General features: G+C 42.0%; 1 protein-coding gene across 1 annotated transcript in view; it reads left to right on the top strand.

Annotated features, from left to right (window-relative positions):
- The window catches only part of GPR19 (G protein-coupled receptor 19), a 40,867-nt gene extending 26,249 nt beyond the window's left edge, over positions 1 to 14,618 (top strand). Inside the window, exon 4 of the mRNA XM_030322967.1 lies at positions 13,307 to 14,618. Coding sequence (XP_030178827.1) covers positions 13,329 to 14,576 — 1,248 coding nt within the window. The 5' untranslated portion in view covers positions 13,307 to 13,328 and the 3' untranslated portion in view covers positions 14,577 to 14,618. The remainder of the gene's footprint in view (positions 1 to 13,306) is intronic.
- The last annotated feature ends 10,629 nt before the right edge of the window (positions 14,619 to 25,247 follow it).

Here is a 25,247-nt window from a genome sequence, read left to right as displayed (position 1 = left end):
CATATATTATTTCCTTTAAATAACGGCAGGGCTCCATCCTACCAGGCTAAGTGGGAAAGTCAGTGACAAACTTTACTGGGACTGGGAGTGGGAGTCTCTTTCTCTTCCTATGTCCTGGGGTTCTTACAGCAAAATGTATGGGATGGTCGCTCTAGCCTTGGATCCCTTTTGATTATAGCAGAAATGTAATTATGATCTGGGCCACCACGTGTCCTTGGAAACTGGTAGATCTGTGTTGGTACCACCCCTGGGGCAGTGGACTTTATTCCCAGCTAGAAACTCTATGCCTTGAGTCCACCCTGCTAGCTGCACTCCTCTATTACCACTTGTCAGTGGGGAGCAGTAGGGAAGTGAGTGCAGTGGGGAAGTGAGGCAAGGGTTCCAGGCCAACATTGTTTTTTGTTTTTTAACAACTTTATTCATATACCAAAACATTCCCTCATATTAAGTGTATAAGGCAGTGATTTTTGTTATATTTACAGCATTGCACAACCATCACCATAATCAAATTTTGGAACCTTTTCATCATTCCCAAAAGATCTTTTGTGGCCATCTAGGCCTGCCTTTCACATGACTCCAGGGGCCACAGCCACATCCTGGTTCAGCCATCCTTGTTTCTCTCTCCTACCCTCTTTAGAAATCGCATCAGAGAACTCAGCCTCCAGAAAACAAAAGCCAAGGAAACAGTGTTGTCTCAGGCCCAGTAATACAACTCTCCTGCAAAATAAGGCAGAACTTAGGGTCTGGGGTCATTCTCAGAAGGGGACAGAAAAAAAAAAATCTCCGCAAAGAGCACAGCACAAATCAATTCTTGAGTGACTTATTATCTTGCCTCCGTACAATGCGGTGGAGTCTTCCAGTTGCAATTATCAATGGGCAACACTGACTCCGTGGAACAGTGACCTGCAGGTGAGTGAATCAGGCCTCCTCTTTTCCCCCTCCTCTAGGCAGAAATGAAGGCATTCTTTGCTCCCTGCTTAAATGACCAGGTGGGGACATATTGTGGAGTGGGATAGGCGAATAGGGGAACCAATCTGGTACAGAGTCAAAGGAAGTTCCCGGAGGCACTTAGGCCCTCTAGGCCCCGCTTACCCTTTTTCTCTCTTTCTTGTCCCCCATCCCCTGTGAGATAGGTTTTTTTGACTGCAGAGAAGTCTGAGTTGCCTCAAGGAAAACAGCCTATCACAAGTACTAAGTCCAGGCCTTAAGGAGCCTGAAACATTGTTCAAGATCTGGAAGGTAGCTGGGGATCCAGGGCAGCTTAGGGACTGGGTTTTCTTGTCTTGTCATCTGTCTGCAGCAGGTGTCCTAGGGAGTCTACTAGCAATGGCTTGTTCTTCTCTGTCATGGCTGCTACTGCTTCCTTTGGTTCCCCAACCACCCAGCCCTAAAGAAGGTCCTCCTACCATGCTCTGCTCTTTTCTTTCACAGAACTCACTACAACTTACTGGTTTTATTTGTACTTATTTATTCCTCTTCTCTCCATCCCTCCACAGCATAGTCGTAATTAGACTGTGAACTTCCTGAAGGTAGGGACATGGTTTTATTGGTCATTGTATACATAGTTCTTAGCACAGTACATTCTGGCACATAGTATGATCTTAAAATGGATTTATGGAATGATGAATGACTTAATGAAAATGGGCAAAGAATCTCAATAGACATTTCTCCAAACTTATCTATTTATCTGACAACTGGATGTCTCTACTTGGGTATCTGCTAAGAATGTAACTCACCCAAAATAGAATTACTGATTTCCAGATCCCCAAACTTTTTCTCCCTCCCCCCCCCCATCGCAGACCCTCAAACCTAGGAGTCATCCCTGTTCCCCTAACCCCATCACACACCAGCAGATATTCTTGGCTCTGTCTCCAAAGTATTTTCAGTAGCCATCTACTTTTCTCCACCTACATTGCTACTAGGTCTAAGCCATCATTATTACTTACTTAGCTTATTGTAATAGTTTCTTAACTGGTGCCCCCACTTCTCTCAGCCACCTACACAGCAATTAAAGTTGTATTTTTAAAACATAAATCAGGTCATACTCCTATCACTCTTTTGCTTAAAGCCTGCAGTGAGTCTCATTGCAATAAGAATAATATCTGTGCCCTGCAATGCCATATGTGATTTAATCCACTGCCTACCTTTCTGATTATATCAGGTACCATTTTATTCCACATTCATATGCTCCAGCTACATAACAAGCTTATTCCTGCCCCCAGGGTCTTTGCACACATTACTTCTGCCTAGAATGTTATTCTGACTTTCCTGTGGCTGGCTTGCCATCACTGGAGTTTCAGCTGTAGTATCACTTCTTCAGAGAACTGTTCTCTGGCCACTCCATCTAAAATAAGACCCTATGTTACAATGATTTTAGAGGCAAGTAATAGAAAACTCAAAGGGGATTAAAGCCATACAGAAACATTGCTTATTTGAGAAGCCTAGTGGTGGCTGTTCTAACATTACCTCAATGTCAGGACACTGGGTAATATCTTTTTGAGTCTCAGGACTTCCCCTGCCCTTATTACTGGGTGATAAGATACCACCCAGTGCCCTGACCTCTTCACATGACAGTTTACAAAGGTTAAGAAGTAAGGGGCAGGCAGGCCCACAAGATAGAACACTTTCCACATGCCTCTTTCCTCTTATCAAGAGAGAAACATTTTCTCAAGAGCTTCCCAACACCCACCTAGAGATTTCCTCTTGTCTCAGTGCCAGAAGCAATGATGGTGTGACCATCCCTAGCTGCAAGGGATGACAGAAAGTGGTTATCTCTTTTCAGCCTCTTGAGAGAGGAAGGCAAGGGAGAAGTTGGGAATGGCCATTGGGTAACCAACCAGTCACGTGCCATCCCATTTTTCATGGATCCTTGGTCCCTCATTTTGCTTTATTTTTCTCCCTAGTACTAGCCATTTCTTTACTCTTTATGTATTTGTTTAGCTGTTATTTGTTTCCCTACTAGAGGTAAGCTCCACAAAAACAGGGACCTTGTCTGTCTAGCTGACTTCTATATTTTTAGCAATTAGCACAATCCTGGTTCATATTAAGTGATAAAAAATATTGGGTAATTGTATAATTGAAGACTATTTTGCATATACCATTGTAAGAAAATAGTCATTTCTTAGGGTGATGTTTCTTGATATTTCTCCCCCCCCCCCATTTTGTCTGACTTTATAGATTTTGTGTGAACAGTAGAGAGAGGGAGAAGTTCAGTATTATTAACCCTGGAGCTGCATCCCTCCTGCACAGAACTTTACTAAGTGGCAGTGGGGTGAGAGAGATTGGCTAGTGTCCTTTATATGCACCTAAAGTGAGATGCTAGGGTAACCTAACATTTTCTCCTGCAACATTGTTTGTAAAGAATTTGGGGAGGACTGCAGCTCATGACCAACAGAAATGTTCATGTGGGGTAGAGCTTGGGTTCCTTTCTGTTATATTCTTTTGGGTGTGACATTTATTCCAGTGCTAGCCATCCCTACACAAAACTGTCAAGTAGGTGCTTCTTCACCTTCAGCCTTTCACCCTTCACCCATTCCCTCCCATAATGGCACCCCATCTTTATTCTCTCAGGTGTGACTGTCCTCAAGACTTTTGTTTTGGCATCTCTTCTTTTTTCCTTTCCACTAAGATCATTGATCTCAGAGATAAAAGGGGTCTCTTCTGCTTATAATAGTAAAAATATTTACTCTTTAAGAAGCATTTACATTTTAATAGGGACCTTGACTTTAAAAGAATGATGCTCTAATGGTAAGAGAAGTTGAGAAAGAAGCTTTCCTCGTTCCCAGAAATCACTCCAAGGATGCTGACTCTGTTTATTTCTGATATTTTAGAATTCATGTGAAGGACAAAGAAAGGTAAAGGTGGTAGAAGAGTAATACAGGTCCATGGACAGCCAGTATCCAGACACAAAGATGGTGTGCCCAGACTGCTCTTAGGACACTGCTCGATCCCAGGCTGGAAACAGATTGAAAGGCACAGAGCTGGAAATATTATGGAGGAATATTTATATGTTATATAACATATAATAGAAAAGGGGGAAAGGGCAGTAGAGAAAATTCCAGGTTTAGTAAGCATGTGATACTAGGGGTCTCCGATGGTGGAGGAGAAACTGTTTCACTGGAAATATGAGGTTCTTTTGCAATTATTCAGAATTACTTAATGGAAATAATTTAAGTAGAGTGGATTTCATATGTTTTTGAGAAAGACATTCAATTCATTGTATTACATATTTTGGTTTAAAGTATAGAAAAAGGTTTTATTTGGCTAATCTGTCACTAAAAAAAATCATGCCCAACTTGGAGAAAGGTTGTGTTGATTTATTTGGATCTCAATGATTTTTCCCTTAGAATCAACAATGTGAATAATGATTAGGTGCCACGGCTCCTCTGCAAAAGCCATTCACTCTTAACACAGTTAAATTATGTGACTGATGTTAGTATTATCACTACAGTATGAGATGTGGTTACTAAAATTTGCTTGTCATATGGCTTTTGAGACTTCCATGGGCTAACAGTAGTAAGAGTGCTAATTTTTTTTTAAGTTTTAAAAAGTTGATATTTAAATTCTGTTTAGTTAACATACAGTATAATGTTAGTTTTAGGTGTACAGTATAGTGATTCAACACTTCCATTCATCACAAAGTGCTGATCAGAAGTGCACTCTTTAATCCCCATCACCTAGGTCACCTGTCCCTCCGGCTCCCCTCTGGTAACCATCAGTTTGTTTTCTATAGTTGAGTCTTTCTTGGTTTGCCTCTCCTTTTTTCCTCTTTGCTCATTTGTTTCTTAAATTCTATATATTGTGAAATCATATGGTGCCTGTCTTTCTCTGACTGATTTACTTCACTTAGCGTAATGCTCTCTAGCTCCATCCTTGTTGCAAGTGGCAAGATTTCATTCTTTTTTATGGCTGAGTAATATTCCGTTGTATGTATATACACATCACATTTTCTTTATCCGTTCACCTATCAGTGGACACTTGGGCTGTTTCCTTAATTTGGCTATTGTGATAATACTGCTATAAACATTTGGGGTGCATGTATCCCTTCAAATTAGTATTTTTGTATTCTTTAGGTAAATGCCTCGTAGTGCAATTGCTAGATTGTACTAGTTCTATTTTTAACTTTTTTAAGAACCTCCATAAGAGTGCTAATTTTTTAAGCACTTGCTATGTGCTAGACACTGCATTAGATCATGTATAGACCTGCACAAGGATAAGGCTTATTGACAATTTTCCTCATACTAGGCAGATTGGTTGGTATTAGCTCATTTAACTCCTGTGCATATATTATCTCATTTTATCTTCATAATAATCAAATACGATAGGAATAATTATCCTTATTTTACAGATAAGAAAACTGGAGTTCAAGAAGGGTTAGATCATTTGTCCTGGGTCACACAACAACTTAGTGAGCAACAAAGGTGGAATTTACACTTGAGCTTTCTGACTTCAAAGCCTTCATACATGTACGCTTTGCAATATTCCTATATTGTGAGATGAGAAGATTTTCAGCACAGGATTATGTTCTGGGTGTAGGTTTGCCAGATTTAGCTAATAAAAATATAGGATACCAGTTAAATATTATATGGGATATATCTATGCTAAAATATTGTCCTTTATCTGAAATTCATCTTTTACTGGGGATCCTGTATTTCATCTGGCAGGCATATCTGGGTGGCACATTGTGAGAACGTGTCTTATCCTCTCTGGTTTTTTGTTCCCCCACCATAGTCATGCTGGTGGCTACCTGGGCCTTATGTAGTTCCATAAAGCACTGAGCTCAGTGTCCACACCAAAGCCATAGCTCAGAGCCAGAAAGCGAGATAACCATTCAGGAAGCTTCTGAAGAGCCTGTGTGGCCTCCTTAGCCATTTGTAAATTCAGGGATGTAAATTCAGGGCTTCAGGGTATGTTGCCCTGTAAATCCTGCCCTACTGGAGGCAGTAGGCTGGTAAATGTTAAACATCTAGTTGAGCAGGAGAAGAAAAAAAAAAAACAAAACCTGATTTGTGGTGTTTGTCAGTTTCCATGGTGTGAATATTCCTGCCAAGGCTGATTTATACCAGCATGATGTCATTGAACTTGGAGTTGCGAAGAAATGTGCACAGCTGGCTCTGGGGAGCTCATGCAAGCCAGTCACCCACTACTGTTTTGGGTATTTCTTATTTTCACATATACAGCCTACTAACAATGCAAGGTTTAAGAGCAAATATCTACCACCATGGTATTTTCTAAGTTACAAAAATTAAAATTTAAAGGAGTCATTTCCCTACTTGGGGCACTACCATTGATCAAACTTTTCCTCACTTTCAGTTCAAACGGGTTTAGAGTTCTGCTTTCATCCTGTGTTTAAAAGCCAATAACGGTTAATCATGTGTTATAATGAATTTCCAATCATCTCACATTTTTCATTCTGAAGAAAGGCTGTATTTCCAGACCAACATGTCTTACTGTACTTTTGATGCCAAGCCTCTGTGCAGTATATGGTGGGAGTGATTTTTTTTTCCCCCAAATGTTCACTATGTCACATATTTCTGAGCTAGCATATTGAACAGATGTATCTGTGGGTAGGCAAGAGGCTGTGGCGGAATAATTTTACATTCCTGTGTTTGAGGAGTCAAGAAAGACCTATCCATGTACAGCCAATGTGAACCTCTGAATTCAGATCCAGCCTTTTGTGGCCTCCCTAGGCATGAAGCCCCAGTGGTGGTTAAGAGCATGGGCTTTGGAGTGAGGCAGTCCTGGGGTGACTACTTTATAACTATATGATCTTGGGGAAGAACTTCAGTTTTTTCCATTTGTGAAATACAGCTATTACCTACCTCAAAGGGCTATGTGTATGAAGTACCTGACATATAGTAAGCACAAAATAGATATCAATTCTCAGTGGTGTTAATGCTGTAACTACTGTCATAATTGTAATTAGTCTTACTGCTCAGTAGTAAACAACCTTATCTTATGTATCTGCTTTGGTCCAGCAGAAGCTTACCATGGTACAAGAAAATGTTTCAGGTTGTTTTTTTTTTTCCCCAACCAAATCATGTAAAAAAAAAAATTCAACATTATAAAAATTCTAGTTTGACATTAAATGTTTAAACAGATTTCAGAAATAAAAATGGTCTTTCTCTATTGTAAGAATGCCTGTGAATCTTTATAATTCCATGGGGGAAAAGAGATCAGTTGTTAGGGTTCTTTGAATCTAGAAGCCGAAGCAGCAGTTGATGCTTGGCAAGGAATGGCCCCTGGTACAACCCTGAAGTAAACCAAGTTTGTCAGCTGTATGCCTCTGTTCCTCTTTTGGTCCTTTTGTTTGTTTCTCATCTTTCATGCATTCATCCATCTATCAGTGTGATTTTCAAAAAGCTAAAATCATGACTCACTCTTACACAAATAGGGGATGAACGTAGGTCAAAGACTTATCAACTTGCTACTGAAGAAACCAATGAGGTAATAGGGCTGGTTCTAAGAGCATTTGAATAGATGGGTATTTATAGGGTTTTGTTATTGTTATTGTTTGTTTTTTTAAAGAAGATGGACATAAGATTGCTAGACAGACACAAAACTGATGTCCTACAGAGCAATAAGTTCATAACTCTTGGAGTTATTTTTTCTGCTAGACAGAAATCTGCATGTTAACATGTACTTTCACAATGTCTGGGCTTTAGTCATATAGTAAATAGCAAAATCAAGCACAGATACATTCTCCCAGAGAATTAAATAATTCTTTGGGGGAACCCCCTTTAACAGTGTCTTAGCATGACATCAAAAAGATATGCTATACTCTCTTTGCTTTATTTTCAAGTATTGGATACTTTTTATTAACACATTTATCCATTTATTTATTCAGTAAACTTTTAGTATCTATATGCCCCAGGGATGCAGAGATAAAAACACAGTCCTTGCCCTAAGGAACTCATAACCTTATGAAGCAGAGCAACATTCAAAATAAAAGTTGCAGGGTGCCTGGGTGGCTCAGTTGGTCGAGCATCTGACTTCCGCTCAGGTCACGATCTCATAGTTCATGAGTTTGAGCTCCACATCGGGCTCTGTGCTGGCAGGTCAGAGACTGTCTGGGATTCTCTCTCGCCTTCTCCCCTTCTCAAAATAAATAAACTTGAAAAAAACAAAAACAAAAAACAAAACAAAGTAAAAATTGCAATATACACTAACAGGCATTTACCCCAGGCTCCTGAGGGGGGGATGGAGGTCCACCCAGTCCCTAGCTCTATACCATGGCAACCCATCCACCATTTCCCCACCTGTATATTGCAACAGCTCTCCTAGAGCCTGATAGATGAATGATAGTGTATAGAGATATATTCTAATAAGGGCCTTCAGTACTCAACTCAGTGGGGTGTATCATGTGGCAGTCTCAGAACTGAAGGGGAAGAGAGAGGTCGATCAGGAAAGAGGTGAATAAGTTTTTCCTGTTGCTGTTAAAATTACTGCATATGGATAACCCAGACATAATAACTAATTAAACAACCCTTGTATTTCAGAAACACTCCCCTGAAGAAGGATTTATTTCCAAATTAATGGGGTAGGCGAAATTTTACTTTGGAACCTGAAATTTTACTTTGGAACCCTAGAATTTAGTTATAACATGGCAGACTATTTTTTGGGGGGTGGGGATTGCAGAAGCCTGTCTGAGGACAGACGTCTCAACTACCTTCACTCTCCCTTAAATGAGAATTCTATTGCATGTAGCAGTCGATGGAGGTGACTTTAGTTTCACAGTCTGTTTTCCCTGTCTCCATGGTCACCAGTGTTTCAGCTCCATGAGAAGACACAATGACTTTCTATCTCTGGGTTTAATTCTCCTAGCAGAGCCCCCTATGGTAGGAGTCCTACATTTCAGTTCTCTGTCCCTATGGATTTGATTCAGTAAATATTTAATGGGCAATTATTAATGTAAAGACAAAGAATAGCATTCTTCACCTGGGAGCCCACAGTTTGATGGGGGAAGTCAGAAACATGAAAGCAATTCTGAAGCAGGGACTCCTGATCTTGGCTGCACATTAGGATCACCTGGGGGGTTGCACTCCAGGCCAGTTAAATTAGAATCTCTGGGGGAGGACCAGGACATCGGTATTTTTTAAAAGCTCCCTGAGAGAGTCCAATGCGTTGCTAAGCTAGAGAACCATTGTTCTAAAGGAAAGTATACTTGGAAAATGCTGCAATAAAGGACTAACAAAGTGCTGTGTGAACAAGGATACCACAGCCTTTCTGGCTTTGTTCATACTCTCATCCACTGTTGACCACATTTCAGCCCATGAATGCAGAAAATGTAACCTCTCACTGTAACCTTGGGGAAATTTTAGGTCAGTTTGATTGTAGGACATTTAGAAACTGTGTATACTCTAGGAGGTGTGGTTTGTAGGAAACTATGTCCCCTAAGGGAAAGGGGACCCAAAAAAAGATGACCCCCAAATTCATTCCACATGCTCTCTCTCTTCTTTGGAATGTTTTTTTCATTCCCTGTCTTCCTAAAGAAGTCCTAGTCTCTAAATCCCCAACTCAAACATCACCTCCTTTGTGAAGTGTCTCCTTTCTTTTTCAACGTTTATTTATTTTTGGGACAGAGAGAGACAGAGCATGAACGGGGGAGGGGCAGAGAGAGAGGGAGACACAGAATCGGAAACAGGCTCCAGGCTCTGAGCCATCAGCCCAGAGCCTGACGCGGGGCTCGAACTCACGGACCGCGAGATCGTGACCTGGCTGAAGTCGGACGCTTAACCGACTGCGCCACCCAGGCGCCCCTCTCCTTTCTTTTTCATATCCCATGTAAAATTGGGTCCTTGTTTTTCTCTGCCACTTAGCTGCTTGCCTTTTTAGAATCAATTATAATTATTACAGAATTTAGTTGTCAGGCAGCTGTTTATCCATTTTCCCTCTTACGGGCTTTACTTATCAGTTTCCCTAGTACCTAGCATAGTGTCTTGTCTTGGTTTATTGAATGAAAAAACAGAGCCGTAGCAGTTGTACGTAATGTCCAAAAAGTCGTGCCATCGTTGGGGAGACCTGGACTCAGGACCTCCTCAAGGCTCCCTCGTCCGATTTCTGAGCTTTAGGAGCCTCTGCTTCCGAGTGGTGGGGCTAGAGAATGGGCAGACACACTCGCTGGTGTAATGCAGCTGGAGGAAGTGATGGAAGGCCTCCTGGTGCTTTAGTTGTGGTGGTGAACTTGAGTTTCATCTCCAGAATTTTGCTACAAGGGAGAGAGAAACAAAAGTAAGTTCACAGGTTCAAAGTGTGTGTGTTGACTATGGAAAAGAGGCTGTGCCACCAAGTCCTGTTTTATTTACGCTGCAGGCATCCCCCAAAAGTTGAGCACAGCCTGGGAAGATTCCTCGTCTGTTTTACTTTTAAACTTTAAATCTTTATTATATTTTATTTTATTTGTAGATAATCCCCACACCCAGTGTGAGGCTCAAACTCCCAACCCCGAGATCAAGTCACACACTCTACCGACTGAGCCAGCCAGGTGCCCCTAAAGTTTAAATCTTTAAAAAAATAATTTTTTTTGGCATTTTGTAGGTTTTACACATATAAAGGTGAAGAGATCATTTCAACTTTATAAGTACAAGGGTCATGCATTCCAGATTTTCTAGGGCAGTGCTAATTTTAGATCTTATATTCTGTTTTCAGACTGCATATCCTGATTTTTTTTTTTGATGGAGAATGTGGTTGGTATTCTTATAATATCACCCAGCCAGCCATGCTTAAAAGCCTTCTAGTAGTCAAATTTCTAATTATCTTACATTTCTTTTGAGAAATCACGTAAGGCTGCCTTATGGACAAAAAAGCCTGAAGGTAATATGGGACTGGCATTTACTACATCACACTGAGCTCCAGATTTTTGTTGAATGTGGTTTCAGGGTGAGAACAGTATATATTAACACTCATCTCCCTACCACAAATTAGTGCAAAAGTCCTTCAAGGAAAAGCGGGCCATTAAGAACTGTTCTGCCATTAAAAACTGTTCTTTCGGGGTGCCTGGGTGGCTCAGTCGGTTGGGCATCCGACTTCGGCTCAGGTCACGATCTCGCAGTCGGTGGGTTCGAGCCCCGTGTCGGGCTCTGTGCTGACAGCTCAGAGCCTGGAGCCCGCTTCGGATTCTGTGTCTCCCTCTCTCTCTGCCCCTCCCCCACTCATGCTTGCTCTCTCTGTCTCAAAAATAAATAAAGGTTAAAAAAATTAAAAAAAAAAAAAGAAAAACTGTTCTTTCATTAAGAACTGTTCTTGGTAGGGACCTGAATGGCTCAGTTGGAGCAGCGTGTGACTCTTGATCTTAGGGTTGTGAGTTTGAACCCCACGTTGGGTGTGGAGATTACTTAAAAAATGAAATCTTTAAAAGAAAAACAATAACAAAAACTGCTCTTTAATCCCACCTCTAAACTTCAGAAACGCTTCTGTGTGAGGCTGGTCAACAGGAACCCACCAACAGGGACACAGGGCCCTGCGGGAGCTGCTGGAGGGCCCCCCTGCTGTGCCACAGGCTACATGGGACTGCTCTGGTTATTTTGGACATAGATGCTGTGTTTTCTCTTTCTGCTTAATAGATTCAGACCAAATTAGACCTTAATAATCCAACTACAACCAAAGTCACACCAATTTTAATTGAATAGCCCACAATTATATAATTGTTTTACCTATTAAAAAGTATAACTTTTGGGGCGCCTGGGTGGCGCAGTCGGTTAAGCGTCCGACTTCAGTCAGGTCACGATCTCGCGGTCCGTGAGTTCGAGCCCCGCGTCGGGCTCTGGGCTGATGGCTCAGAGCCTGGAGCCTGTTTCCGATGCTGTGTCTCCCTCTCTCTCTGCCCCTCCCCCGTTCATGCTCTGTATCTCTCTGTCCCAAAAATAAATAAACGTTGAAAAAAAAAATTTTAAAAAAATAAATAAATAAAAAGTATAACTTTTATTGTCAGCAAATAGTACCCTAAAAAGTTAAAGCCTAAATTTATAATAATCTTCTATATCTAAGGATCAGAAGCTTTTACTTATTTATTTTTTTAAATTTATTTTGAGAGAGACAGCATGAATGGGGGAGGGGCAAAGAAGAGGAGAAAGATAATCCCAAGTAGCCTCCACACAGTCAGCACAGAGCCCTATGTGGGGCTCAAACTCACAAACCATGAGATCATCTGAGGGGAAACCAAGAGTCGGACACTTAACTGACTGAGCCATCCCGGCACCCCAAGGGTCATAAGCTTTTAAAAAACCAGCTGAGGGGCACTGAGTGGCTCTGTCGGTTAAGTGTCTGACTTCGGCTCAGGTCATGATCTCGCGGTTTGTAAGTTCAAGCCCCACATCAGGCTCTGTGCTGATAGCTTGGAGCCTGGAGCCTACTTGGGATTCTGTGTCTCCCCCTCTCTCTGCCCCTCCCCTGCTCATGCTCTGTCTCTCTCTGTCTCTCAAAAATAAATAAATGTTTATTTACCCAGCTGAGTAACAGTTACAGTTGGCTGGTTTTAATCATCCATTTGCCACAAACTTTCTAGTAACCTGGTTACATTCTATAGAGAACATCTTGTATATTCTTTAGTCAATATGTTATTCTATGAAACAGTAACAGCAGAATAGCCTCAAGTTACATCATTTGTAAGTAGCAAGCTATTAGAACAGGGATCATGTCATCTTTTGGAAGAAGCAAGCTATTTTCAGATGTCATTAAATTAGAAGCTACTTCTGGCTCCTGTGAAAGTGTTATATACAGTTGCTCCGTGCCTTTCATAATGCTTCTGTACTGGAAATTCTGCATAAGTAAGAACAGGGCCATCTCTGGGAACCAGCCAGGCTGTCTGCACAGATTCCTGTTAGCTGTTTCCATAGCTGACATCCGTGTGTTTCCATCTGCCTGAGTCTTCTTGTCGCAGCCTCACTGCTTTAGTGTCCTGACATTTAGGAACTTCTCACCTGCGTGCCGTGCATTCCATTTGGGAGTAGCACCCTTACCATGAGCCAGATTTGAGTGCCTTAACCCTTTGTGGTCCCCAGCGGGTGAAGGCAACAAGGATATGTCTAGGGGTGGGGCTGGGCAGGAGTTCTACCTCACTTGAGTAAGGGTTGAGAAAGGGAGAGGCCAGGGACAGCCTGAGCTGGGATCAGCCAAAACAGCTCCTAAAACAAAAGAGAAGTGGAACCAGAGCTCTTTCTGGATGGTAGTCCAGGGTTCCTGCCAGTCCACGGGTCCTACTCACTGACAGACAACAACAGTCTCAGTGTCCGATAAGACTGTTAGCCTTAGGAGTCGCTCTTTATAACACCATTTTAACAGGAGGCCTCATTCTTCTTTTCTTATCCAGAACTAAGAGGAAAAAAGTGAATATGGTTTTTGCTCACAGAATGGATAACAGCAAGCCGCCTTTGGTCATCCCCACGCTCCTGGTGCCCCTCCAAAACCACAGCTGCACCGAAACAGCCACACCTCTGCCAAGCCGTGACCTGACAGACTTACATGGGGAGCACGGCTGGATGAGCAACAGAACGGACCTGCAGTACGGACTGAGACCCGGGGAAGTGGCCACAGCCAGCATTTTCTTCGGGGCCCTGTGGCTGTTCTCTGTATTTGGCAACTCCCTGGTTTGTCTGGTCATCCACCGGAGTAGGAGGACACAGTCCACCACCAACTACTTTGTGGTCTCCATGGCATGTGCTGATCTTCTCGTCAGCGTCGCCAGTACGCCTTTCGTCCTGCTTCAGTTCGCCACGGGGAGGTGGACACTTGGCAGTGTGATGTGTAAGCTGGTGCGGTATTTTCAGTATCTCACCCCAGGCGTCCAGATCTACGTCCTCCTCTCCATCTGCATAGACCGGTTCTACACCATTGTCTATCCCCTGAGCTTCAAGGTGTCCAGAGAAAAAGCCAAGAAAATGATTGCCGCGTCGTGGGTCTTCAATGCAGCCTTCGTGACCCCTGTGTTCTTTTTCTATGGCTCCCACTGGGACAGTCATTGCAATTACTTCCTCCCTGCCTCTTGGGAAGGAACTGCCTACACTGTCATCCATTTCTTGGTGAGCTTTGTGATTCCTTCTGTCCTCATCATCTTATTTTACCAGAAGGTCGTGAAGTATATCTGGAGAATAGGCACCGATGGTCGGACAGTGCGGAGGACAATGAACATTGTCCCGAGGACAAAAGTGAAAACTATCAAGATGTTCCTCATTTTAAATCTATTGTTCCTGCTCTCCTGGCTACCTTTTCATGTGGCTCAGCTGTGGCACCCCCCCGAACGGGACTCTAAGAAAAGTTCTCTTGTTTTCACAGCTATCACATGGATATCTTTTAGTTCTTCAGCCTCTAAACCTACGCTCTATTCCATTTATAATGCCAATTTTAGGAGAGGAATGAAAGAAACTTTTTGCATGTCCTCAATGAAGTGTTACCGAAGCAATGCCTATACTATCACAACCAGTTCAAGGATGGCCAAAAAAAACTATGTTGGCATTTCAGAAATTCCTCCTACGGCCAAAACTATAACCAAAGACTCAATCTATGATTCATTTGACAGAGAAGCCAAGGAAAAAAAGCTTGCTTGGCCCATTAATTCAAATCCACCAAATACTTTTGTCTAATTTCGCAGAGTTCTTTCAATTATTGTTATGTTGCCAGAGATTAAAAAGCTTTAACTCTAAAAACAGAAGCTATTTATTTGCATTTTTTTTCTGTCAACTTTCTGAGGGAAATGTTTTATTTTGTAAAATGCATTTAACTATTGATTGGAATTTCTGTGGTTTTCTTTTGGTTGCCTTTTCTTTTAGGGGAAGCTTTCACCTTGAGCTATAGTTAAGAGTTCTTTTACTCTATTAGTTACGTGCATAAAAGAGAGAATGCGTTCCTACTTTTTAGTTACCATTAGGTCCAAAAAGCATAAACCATACACACAGCCTTTGATTAATGACTCAAATTTGTTTTATTCTGTCTCCTTTTTCTCCTCCCTACTGAAATTTTATAACTATGGGCTTCTGTTCCAAATGAAATCTCCTGTCACACACATTTCAGAGACTTGTATTTCTGCAACTAAGTAACATTGAGGGAGTGTTAATATTGTATATGTTTTTACATTAGTTTCTTCCAAGTAATCGCTGTCCGGATCTCCTGTGGAAAGCACCCCGTATGATGGAATACACTGGAACTTTCTGGGAAGTCTTCTGTGATTAAATTTGACTCAGGATTCTTAGGGAAAGAAAACTTATAAAATTGCCTAATATCTCTCTCCCTCTCTCTCTCTCTCTCTCCCCCTCTCCCCATCTCTCATTTTCATTCTCCCTTAACCTAAGCAGTTGATGAGGTCTTGAAAATTCCGAGGTCAATATGTTTTTCTCACATCTGTGTCCCATCTGGGCTGTGTCTAGGATGTTTACTTCCCTTCTATGAGTTAAACTCAAGCAAATGAGTAGGTGTCCTTGCTAGGCAAGCCCTTTAGAAAATGCCAGTGGGAGAAATGACACATGGCGTTTCTCTGTGCTCTGCGCTTCAGGCAGAGGGCTTTGGCTGCCTGGCCCGACCTCTATAAATAGATATAGCGAGGACGAGAAGCACCTGCTTCATCCTCCTTGATACTCTGACCTGAGGCCATATGTCCAACCAGCGCCTTTTTCCCCTCATCTCTCTCCAGGATACATCTTCATAGCCTGGCCAAATTCAGACTCTTCTTTGCCTGTGCTATCTCTAGGTTTTCTTCTCTGCTTGTCAGCTTTCTGTTGTTTCAAATCTAGGTCCAGCACATTTTAAAAATGTTCCTATTTAAACAGTAAAGGGCCTACATGGGGCACCTGGGTGGCTCAGTCATTAAGCGTCCGACTTTCAGTTCAGGTCATGATCTTGCAGTCCGTGGGTTCGAGCCCTGCATCAGGCTCCGTGCTGACAGCTCAGAGCCTGGAGCCTGCTTCAGATTCTGTCTCCCTCTCTCTGCCCTTCCCCCACTCATGCTCTCTGTCTCTCAAAAATGAATAAATGTTAAAAATAAATAAAAATAAACAATAAAGGGCTTACAGACAAGACAGTATGCATTTTCACATCCCAGTTAAGAGCTGCAAATAATAATTCCAGTTCTTCAGCAATTTTACCCGCATTATTTTATCCTCTTGGGAATTCTATGATGTACTTCTTGTCATCTGCGCCTCATAGATGAGAATCTGGAATACTATGTTTTGTGACTTGCCCACATTAGAGTGTGACAGAGCTGGTATTCACACTCAGGGCCTCTAACTGCATGTATATCACTCTTTCCTTGACACTACAGATGTCTCTCTAAGGAACACACGAGTGGCCAAACCCGTCCAGGCCTCCGTGGGTCTTCTGGCTGCTGCTTTGGTAGAAATCTAAGGTCTAAGAGAATCCGCCCATTCTTAAAAGGAGAGTCTAGGTGGAATTTAATGAGCTGGCCCTCACCTTTTCTTCAGCTGTGGATAGGTTGTTGGACTTGTGCTGAATGTCAGAGATACAGACAAAGGGAAACGAGACAAGACTGGGTTCAATAATTAGGACAAGGAACAAGAACAAGAAAGCGTTTCATCTACGAAACATCTACAGAGCCGGTGTTTTTAAATGGAGCTGCTTCCTTCAGTCAAGTTCAAAAGGCAAAATGAACATCTCATATTTTTCTTTTTCTTTTTCCTCCTCATCTTCTTCTTCCTTATCCCATCAGCAGATGGCACTCTAAAATGACAAAAGAAGTTAGACATTTCTCTCACTTAGCCCTCAAATTCTATGGTTCAGACTTGTTAAAAAACAGAGAAAACCCTTGCATTTTTGTCCATTTTTTGGTCCATACCGTTGGTCCATTTAAAAGGAATATTTTTAAAAGATTGTAAAAAGTTAAATTTAATTCATCTCAATTTTGTTTATATATATATTTTTAGGTTTTAGTTTAAACTAAAAGAGTTCTAAGCTCCATTCTATCTATAATGTTCTGTGAGTTTATCCTAGTCAGTGGAAATTCAGTGAGACAATTTCATAGCTGAATTATTATAGGTCATGAGACTGATTTGGTTGACACTTTAAGGTTTTTTTCTTAAAGAATCTCCCAAATAATGACAAATTAAAAGGGTCAACCAAATCATAGTCTCATGACCTATAATAATCCAGCTATATTCTCTGAGCATGTTGATAATTCACTGTATTTTTGTTTAGTCTGTTTTTAAAAACTTTTTTTCAATGTTTATTTGTTTTTGAGAGACAGAGAGAGACAGCTTGAGGGAAGGGGCAGAGAGAGAGAGAGAGACAACAGAATCCAAAGCAGGCTCTGGGCTCTGAGCTCTCAGCACAGAGCCCAATGCAGGGCTCAAACCCATGAACCATGAGATCATGACCTAGCTGAAGTTGGACACTTTACAAACAGAGCCACCCAGGCACCCCTAGTCTTATTTAATATTCAGGATTCCTGTTGTCTCACTTGATCCTGAAATAGAGGAAACTGGATATAATTCACAGATTGATGAGGCTTTGCATAAGTCCCAACAGTACAAGAACAACATTCTCCATAACTCATATCTGCCTAGCAAGAATCAGTTAAATCACAGGGAGGCAGCCTATTGGAGACAGTAAAAACATTACCCCAGTCTCCTTACCAGGTACATATGAGGCGCACCATGAATCTGGATTCACGTAGCCTCCAAAGCGGAGTTCAAGAAAAATGATAGTGGGGAACAGGGTTCAGAGTAGAGGTGATGCTCATACCTGGCTCCCAGAGACTGTCAGAGGAAGGGACAGGGACGCATCCTTTAAGGTGGAATTCAAGTTGTTCCTTTTCTTCTAATCTTCAGTGAAAGCATTAGTCGAATCAGCCTGCTGCTGAAAGTCCACAAGAACATCCTGCTCATATGTGCTTCTCAGTTGACCTGACATGCCAGGTTTTTACCCAAGATGGCTGGAGCTGATTCCCTGGGCCAGAGTTCCTTGCTCAGGAAGGACAATTTTACCCAGGGGGGCCTCCACCAAATATGTGGGAGCAGTCATTTGCCAGATAAGGTGGGCAGTTTTGTGTCTTGGGGTGGGCACAGTCTTTCCCTTTTCCCTTCCAGTCTTGCTGCCCCCTGCTCAAACTCACTGTGAAACAACATAACTGAGATCTACTGGAGCTACTGGACCAGGATCAGCTTCGAGGATGAGCTCCTCTGGAAGAACTGCATGTAAAAGCAATGAAGAATTACAGAATTTTGGATTAGAAGGGACATTGAGAGACCTAGCCGATGCCCCTTATTGTTTAGGAGAGGAAATTACAACCAAGGGAGGTCAAATTAGGGGTAAACTAAAATGCCTTCTACCAACCAGTCCAACATCCTTTTATATATATAAAGTTTGTTTGTTTGTTTGTTTGTTTGTTTGTTTGTTTTGAGAGAGAGAGAGAAGAATGCACACTAGTGGGGAAGGGGCAGAGAGAGAGGGAGAGGGAGAATCCAAGCAGGCTCCGTGCTGTCAGTGCAGAGCCAGACGCAGGGCTCAATCTCAGGAACCGTGAACTCATGACCTGAGCTGAAATTGAGTCAGATGCTCAACTGACTGAGCCACCCAGGCGCCCCCCAGTCCAACATTCTTTTAACTCCACCATTCTGCTTGCCGTGGCATGATTCATTTATTGGAGAAAAAATCCTCCCTGTGTGCAGAAGTCTATGAAGAGAATAAACAATTCCCCACTGTTCAGTTAACCTGCTAATTCATCTGGAACAGAGACTACCTTGGCGTACTCTAATTAGAGAACAGGGGAGACAAACGGACTTTGTCTAAGTGTTTTGCAGAATGACCGCTTGGTGGCACTGTGGCTAGTAGGTAGAGCCCACCACCTCTTCCTGATGCCTGTCACATGGGCAATTTCTGAGAGGTCCTGGTCTCCTAGCAACAAGTCAGGGAAAATTGCTGAGCACAAGAAGCAGCTGTAGATTAACTGATCAATCAGTGTGTTCAAAAGACAGAGCATCTAAACATTTGGAGGAAATTCCAAAATAATTAATACTCTTTACAGACATGAAATCACTAGTCAAAATATTATTTTAAATCCATTTTGCAAATGGTATCACTTTCGCAAAACCCCATCAGACACCAAACTGGCGGGAGTGCCACCCACATTTACCAAGGCCTCTGTCTTTTCTGTTCCCTTTACCATTTGACTCTGAGAATTCATGGCCCTTTTCATAGAAGTGCAATCTAGACTTTTCCTAAAAGTAAATGTCCCTATGCTCCTAGGCAGTTAAGTTTATTTTAGGTTGAATTTATTTTAGGGCCCTCTCATTTCCCTCAGACCGTCTTTAATTTTTTGATCCCCTATAATCTGGGCCATTCTGCACTTTTTGCTCAACCGAACAAAGCTCTGTATTCTTTTCCAGAAGAAGCCTCTTTAAAAGATTGCCTTTTAAAACTCCCCATCAACCCTGAGTTATACAATTAGGGCTATACAATTAGGATTCACCTATAATTTGAAGAATGTGCGATTTCACTTCTGCAGGAAAATGACTCCCAAAAAGTCCTGGCCTCTGCAATGAGGGGTGCATGTATGTCTGGTTCCAGGATTATAATGTAGGTCTGGAAGCTTGCGAATATAATCTGGTTTTCAGCAGGCAGCAATAAAGTAGTCCCAGGTATTTGCCCACAATAGCTAAATACAGATTAACACTCCTCTAAGGAAATTTTTTTTTTTAAGTCTGCAATCTAAACTGTAGCTGTAACATTCCCTGATTCCCCTTTAAGTGTTTGAGGATTCTGGTTCTGGCAGCCTGAATTTTTTTTTTTAAGTTTTATTTATTTATTTTGAGAGAGAGAGGGAGAGAGAGAATCTCGAGCAGGATCCACATCATCAGTACAGAACCCGATGCGGGGCTCAAACTCATGAACCATGAGACCATGACCTGAGCCGAAACCAAGAGTCAGATGCTTAATCAATTGAGCCACCCAAGAGTTCCTCGAAGGGAATTTTGAATGAATCTTCTCTACTCTCCTTCCCTGACAGATCTTCCAAAGAACAGTCTAAGAAGACTATATTCCCAGGGCACCTGGGTGGCTCAGTTGGTTAAACATCTGACTTTGGCTCAGGTCATGATCTCGTGGTTCATGAGTTCAAGCCCCGTGTCGGGCTCTGTGCTGCCAGCTTGTAGCCTAGAGCTTGCTTTGGATTCTGTGTCTCCCTCTCCCTCTGCTCCTCCTCTGCTCATGCTCTGTCTCTGCCTCTCTCTCAAAGATAAAATAAAACATTAAAAATTTTTCAAAAAATGAAAAAGAAGACCAAGTAGTCTTAGGTCTTCTAAGGTCTTAGGTCTATTAGTGTTCTGCTAATAGGACCCTGAGCGTGCTGGATGAGGACATGGCAGAGACACCTGGACAACAGAAAAGTAGATGCAGGATTTGTATGGTAGAGACAACGGGCAGCACACTAGCTGAGAAGAAAAGATACATACTCTGTCCATCAGTCTAGATTCATGTACACTTCTGGGCTATCTGATTGTCCAGGAAGATGTATTCTACTTGAACGACGCTTTGAAAATTAGGCACAACATTCCAGCGATACATCCAGCCAGCAAAGTTTTCCTTAGTCATAAATAGTATTATGGTTGCTTTCAAGGGCTCGGAAGTCAACTTCTGGGTTGAAGTTTGGATTCTGCTTACCACCCGTTTACCCAGAAAATTATTCTCAAACCCCACCTTCTCCATTTTTAAAATGGGGAATCTAGCGGTATCTACCTGTACTAGACTTCTCTAGAACCCTAATGACAGAACTAATAGGATGTAGTTAGATGATAGCTAGCTAGCTAGATGATAATATTTGGAGGAAGTGGCTCAGGCCATTGAGGGGAATGACAAGCTTGAAATGTGTAGGGCAGGCAGGTAGGCTGGGGTTGCGGTTTATGAAATCTATGGGCCGGGCCAGCAGGCAGCATTTGATGTTGTAGTCTTGAGGCAGAATTGCTTCTTCTCTGGGAAACCTCATTTTTTGTTCATAAGGCCTTTAACTGATTCAATAAAGCCCACCCAGATTATCAAAGATAATCTTTATTTAAAGTCAACTGATTATAGATGTCAACCACATCTACAAAATACCTTCACAACATCTAGATTAGTGTTTGATTAAATGACTAGGTACTATAGCTAGCTAAATTGACATGGGAGACTAACCATCACACCACCTTACAGAATTGTTGCAGTAATAAAATGAGCCCAAACTCATGTAAATCATCAGTGTATTACTGAACACATGTGAAGCCCTTAATAAAGGTTTTCTAATGCTATTTTACTTTAGTCACTGCTAACCCGGTGAATTTTCCCATTTTTCAAGTTACTTGGCACCTATTGCCATGTGTTAACATTAGTAGAAATGGGTTTTTAATGTTACTGTCAAATTGTGGCATTGTTTTCCTTCTGTAGCTTTTTTTTTTCTTTTTTTTAAGTTAAGATTTTACAGACTCAAGGTGGAAGGAACAATTGGAAGCAGGAACTTGAATGGAAGGGACATAAGTGGTAGGGCTACTTCACTACTCACCCCAAAGGAAATTTTTCCCCCTGAAAATATTTCTTAAGAAAGAATGGTCCAGGGGGTACCTTGGTGGCTCAGTCACTTAAGCAACTGACTCTTTTTTTTTTTTTTTCAACGTTTATTTATTTTTGGGACAGAGAGAGACAGAGCATGAACGGGGGAGGGGCAGAGAGAGAGGGAGACACAGAATCGGAAACAGGCTCCAGGCTCTGAGCCATCAGCCCAGAGCCCGACGCGGGGCTCGAACTCACGGACCGCGAGATCGTGACCTGGCTGAAGTCGGACGCTTAACCGACTGCGCCACCCAGGCGCCCCTTAAGCAACTGACTCTTGATTTCAGCTCAGGTCATGAGCTCACGGTTCCTGAGATCAAGCCCAGGGTCTGGCTCTGCACTGGCAGCACAGAGCCTGCTTGGGATTCCCTCTCTCCCTTGCTCTCTGCCCCTCCCCCGCCTGCATACTCTCTTACTCTCAAAATAAATTAATAAAATTTAAAAAATAATTTTAAAAAGGAGGAATGGTCCAAAACAGGATACCCAAAATACTTGAGGATGTAGACTTTTATTGTCACCCTTCTGTTGGGATTTCCACTTTATACAGAAGAGAAAACTGATGGGGGTAGAGGGGAATCAGTTTTGCCTGTTAGTTTAACTATCATTCTAGTAGAATATGAAAAACCAGTGAAACGGACCCAGGTCACTCTTGGTCATAGTTAATCATAGGCAACTGTGTAGCTAAAACATGTAACAGTTGTACATTTTTGGTTAAACCATATGAATTATACTATAACTAGAAATCAATGAAATTTCATTGAAATCAAATTTCAATGAAATCAAATGAAAGAGAAATGAAGGTATTGAAAAAAAGCTTCTTGGTAACTGGGGAGTTGAAGGGGAAAGAAACACAGTGAAAAGCCATAGACTCAAACTTATGAACACAAACATTGTAAGCAACATTTAAGCTTATTTTGAAGAAAAATTTAACAGAACGGTTTATGGCTTAAAATTTTTTTTAAAAGAAAAGATATATGGGTTTACTGTTGGGGATGTTTATGAGAGGATTAAACCAATGGTGAAAGCCAACCTACTGACAAGAACCTAGAGCAGAAGGAAATATTGTGTCTTTAATGACTTAAATGTCTTTACTGACACTATCAAGCCACTGTAGCTTTCAGTTTCCTTCTTGTTTATACCAACTTCAGTTGGGTATTTACTTGTACCTGAAAGAGTCCTAACAGATTCCCTATTCTCATTCTATATAGATTATCCAGTGGTGTGAAGGTGGCTCATACATGTTGCAAGAGTCAGTTTTTAAATTTTCAAAAATGTTGGTTGCCGACTGACAACATAGTAGCATGAAATCAACCATGGTGGGAATATTTCCACCCCAGAAATGGGTAAATACTACAAATCGGACCTCCCCTAGCCAAGAGTCTGTTGTTAAACATCTACCAGCACACAACTGGCTACTTCTTTTTACTCAACAAAAATATTCCTAAAAAGCCATCTTACTCAGAATGTGATTGTACATATTACACTTGTAAAGATATTCTATTTTCATTTTATCTGATAACAAATAAATGAGCACATTTCAGCTTGATGTGTTTCTGTCACCCCCAGGTATAGAATGATGTGGTTAATGATCTATGAAACATTTATCTCACCAAAGGAGTGCTAATGTAAAGGAACTCCATGATGAGTCCTTTGTATTTGAAAAAGAACCTTCTCTCATCTCATGCTTCCAGCAGCTCTGGCTGGGTACTGCATTGTCCTCGAAATGAGTCAGCATCTCCGGAGCCCAGATGTGTTGTGTTTGTGTGCTTCTGATTTGTACTGAAGACTCCTTTCCCCACCAGGGCTGGCCCTCTTCACTCCAGGAAGAGTGATGCTAGTGTAGCTCTGTTTAAAGACACTGCACTGGTTGCTGCTAGGTAGAGTTCCTACTCTGCCTCCCTAAAAAAAAAAAAAAAAAAAAAAAAGGCTCCAGGGCACATGGGTTTTCCTTTTTCTGTCTGGAGTGGGAAGAACACGGGGCTACTCTCACAAGGGAAGAGGCACTGCCAGCTTTCATTTTGTACTTGACGTCAATGAGAATGCCTTCTTCTGGGAGAAGGCTTGGCCATCGTTTTTTTTGGCTTTCTTCCTTCCTTTTTCAATGCTCTTTCTTCTCTTTTTGTGGCACTTGGGGCTCAGTGCTGTCCTGACCTGAGGTTTGAGGGGTATTATTATTATTAGCCATAAATCCTATACTTTGTCTTGTGGTGCTGGGAGGCATGGTCTTCATTCCATTGAAGCGGTACGATCCAAAAGTCAATGTGGGCCTGGGATGGCCATTTAGCCTGTTTGGTTCTGGACTATCCAAGTCTGCCCAGTGTACACATAGTTGTCATTTTCAGCCTGCTAACTTGATTCCATGTTGGGTTTGGGGCTGTGAAGTGCTAATCAGGCATTGCTTTCCTTCTCAGCAAAGGGGCACGGAGGCATGGCAGGTTCGGAATCGGTTCTGTTGGACCACAGGAGAATTTTCCTGCTCAAATATGTATCTTACAGAATCAAAATGGCCTGCAAGCCAAAGCTCACTGTCCAACTCCAGCCCAACCCCCAGCCAAGGAGTGTTTGGGGGACCTGTCACAGCACAATAGGTGAATTAGTTTGTCCACTTTGACCCCAGGGCTTGCTTTAAGAATCCAGCTGATTTACCTCTTAGTCATTTTTAGAGCTGGGCTGGGTATCTCTCTGCAATCCTTAACAGTTTCTAAGTCACAACTATCATCTGTCTCATGAAATACAGTTGATCTTTGAATAATGCAAGGGATGGGGTGCCAACATTCCACAAAGTCAAAAATCCACATACAACTTTGGACTCCCCCAAAACTTAACTGCTAATAGCCTACTGTTGACTGGAAACCTTACCACTGATAACATAAAGTCAACACATGTTTTGCATATTATATTCTCTATTCTTGCAATAAAGTAAGCTATAAGAAAATGTTAAAAAAATCAGAAGAAAAGTGCGTGCTGTGCTGTATTGAAAAAGGTGTGACCTGAATAGTTCAAACTTGTATTGTTCAAGGGTCAACACAAATCTGAATTTGATATGGACATCTCCAAGCTGCCTACAGACTTACAAAAAGAGCCCTTCCAGCTCCATAGGTCTTCTAGCCATCTATTTTCCAGGCCTCCAATATGCCTGGTTGGGCCATTCTAGCTTATACTAGGCCTTTTTCAGTAGTGTGCTGGAAACCAAGTCTGGCGGGGGGCGGGGATCGCTGATTTGTAGCATTTACTGATTTCTATGTGTCAATACTCCAATCATTGCCAATTAAAAGCTACGAAGTTGATGTCACTCAATGTGGAGTTGAGAAGAGATGCACACAATTGGCTTTCCTCTGGGGAGCCTGCCATAAGCCAGCTGAAGCACAGCACTGTTTTGCATTTTTAAAAATGCACCCTCTGAGTGGAGGAATTAAGAAAGGTACTCCCCCCCCCCCCCCAACGCTGTGAGGTCAAATTAGAAAAAAGCACCTCTCTGGGCAGACCGATGCAAAAGGTGCCCTGGTGAGCAGATAGCAGGTGCCCTCTCCTCTGCACATGGCCTGTTGTAGGAAATGTGAGCTAGATTTTAGATCCATTCACCTCCTCAACTGGGTGCCTTTGTGCAGTGCACAATCAGCCCAACCTTACATAGCAGCCTTGGCTGTGACTCAGGACTACTCTATAGTTAAGTAAAATGGATGGAATAAGGGAAAAGAGAACTAAGTTACCTAGCAGTCTGAAAACCTGCT

The sequence above is a fragment of the Lynx canadensis genome, chromosome B4 (genome assembly GCF_007474595.2).
Source record: "Lynx canadensis isolate LIC74 chromosome B4, mLynCan4.pri.v2, whole genome shotgun sequence".
Classification (NCBI taxonomy): Eukaryota; Metazoa; Chordata; class Mammalia; order Carnivora; family Felidae; genus Lynx; species Lynx canadensis.
The sequence above is the reverse complement of the archived record's forward strand: the minus strand, read 5'-3'. Positions and strand labels throughout refer to the sequence as shown.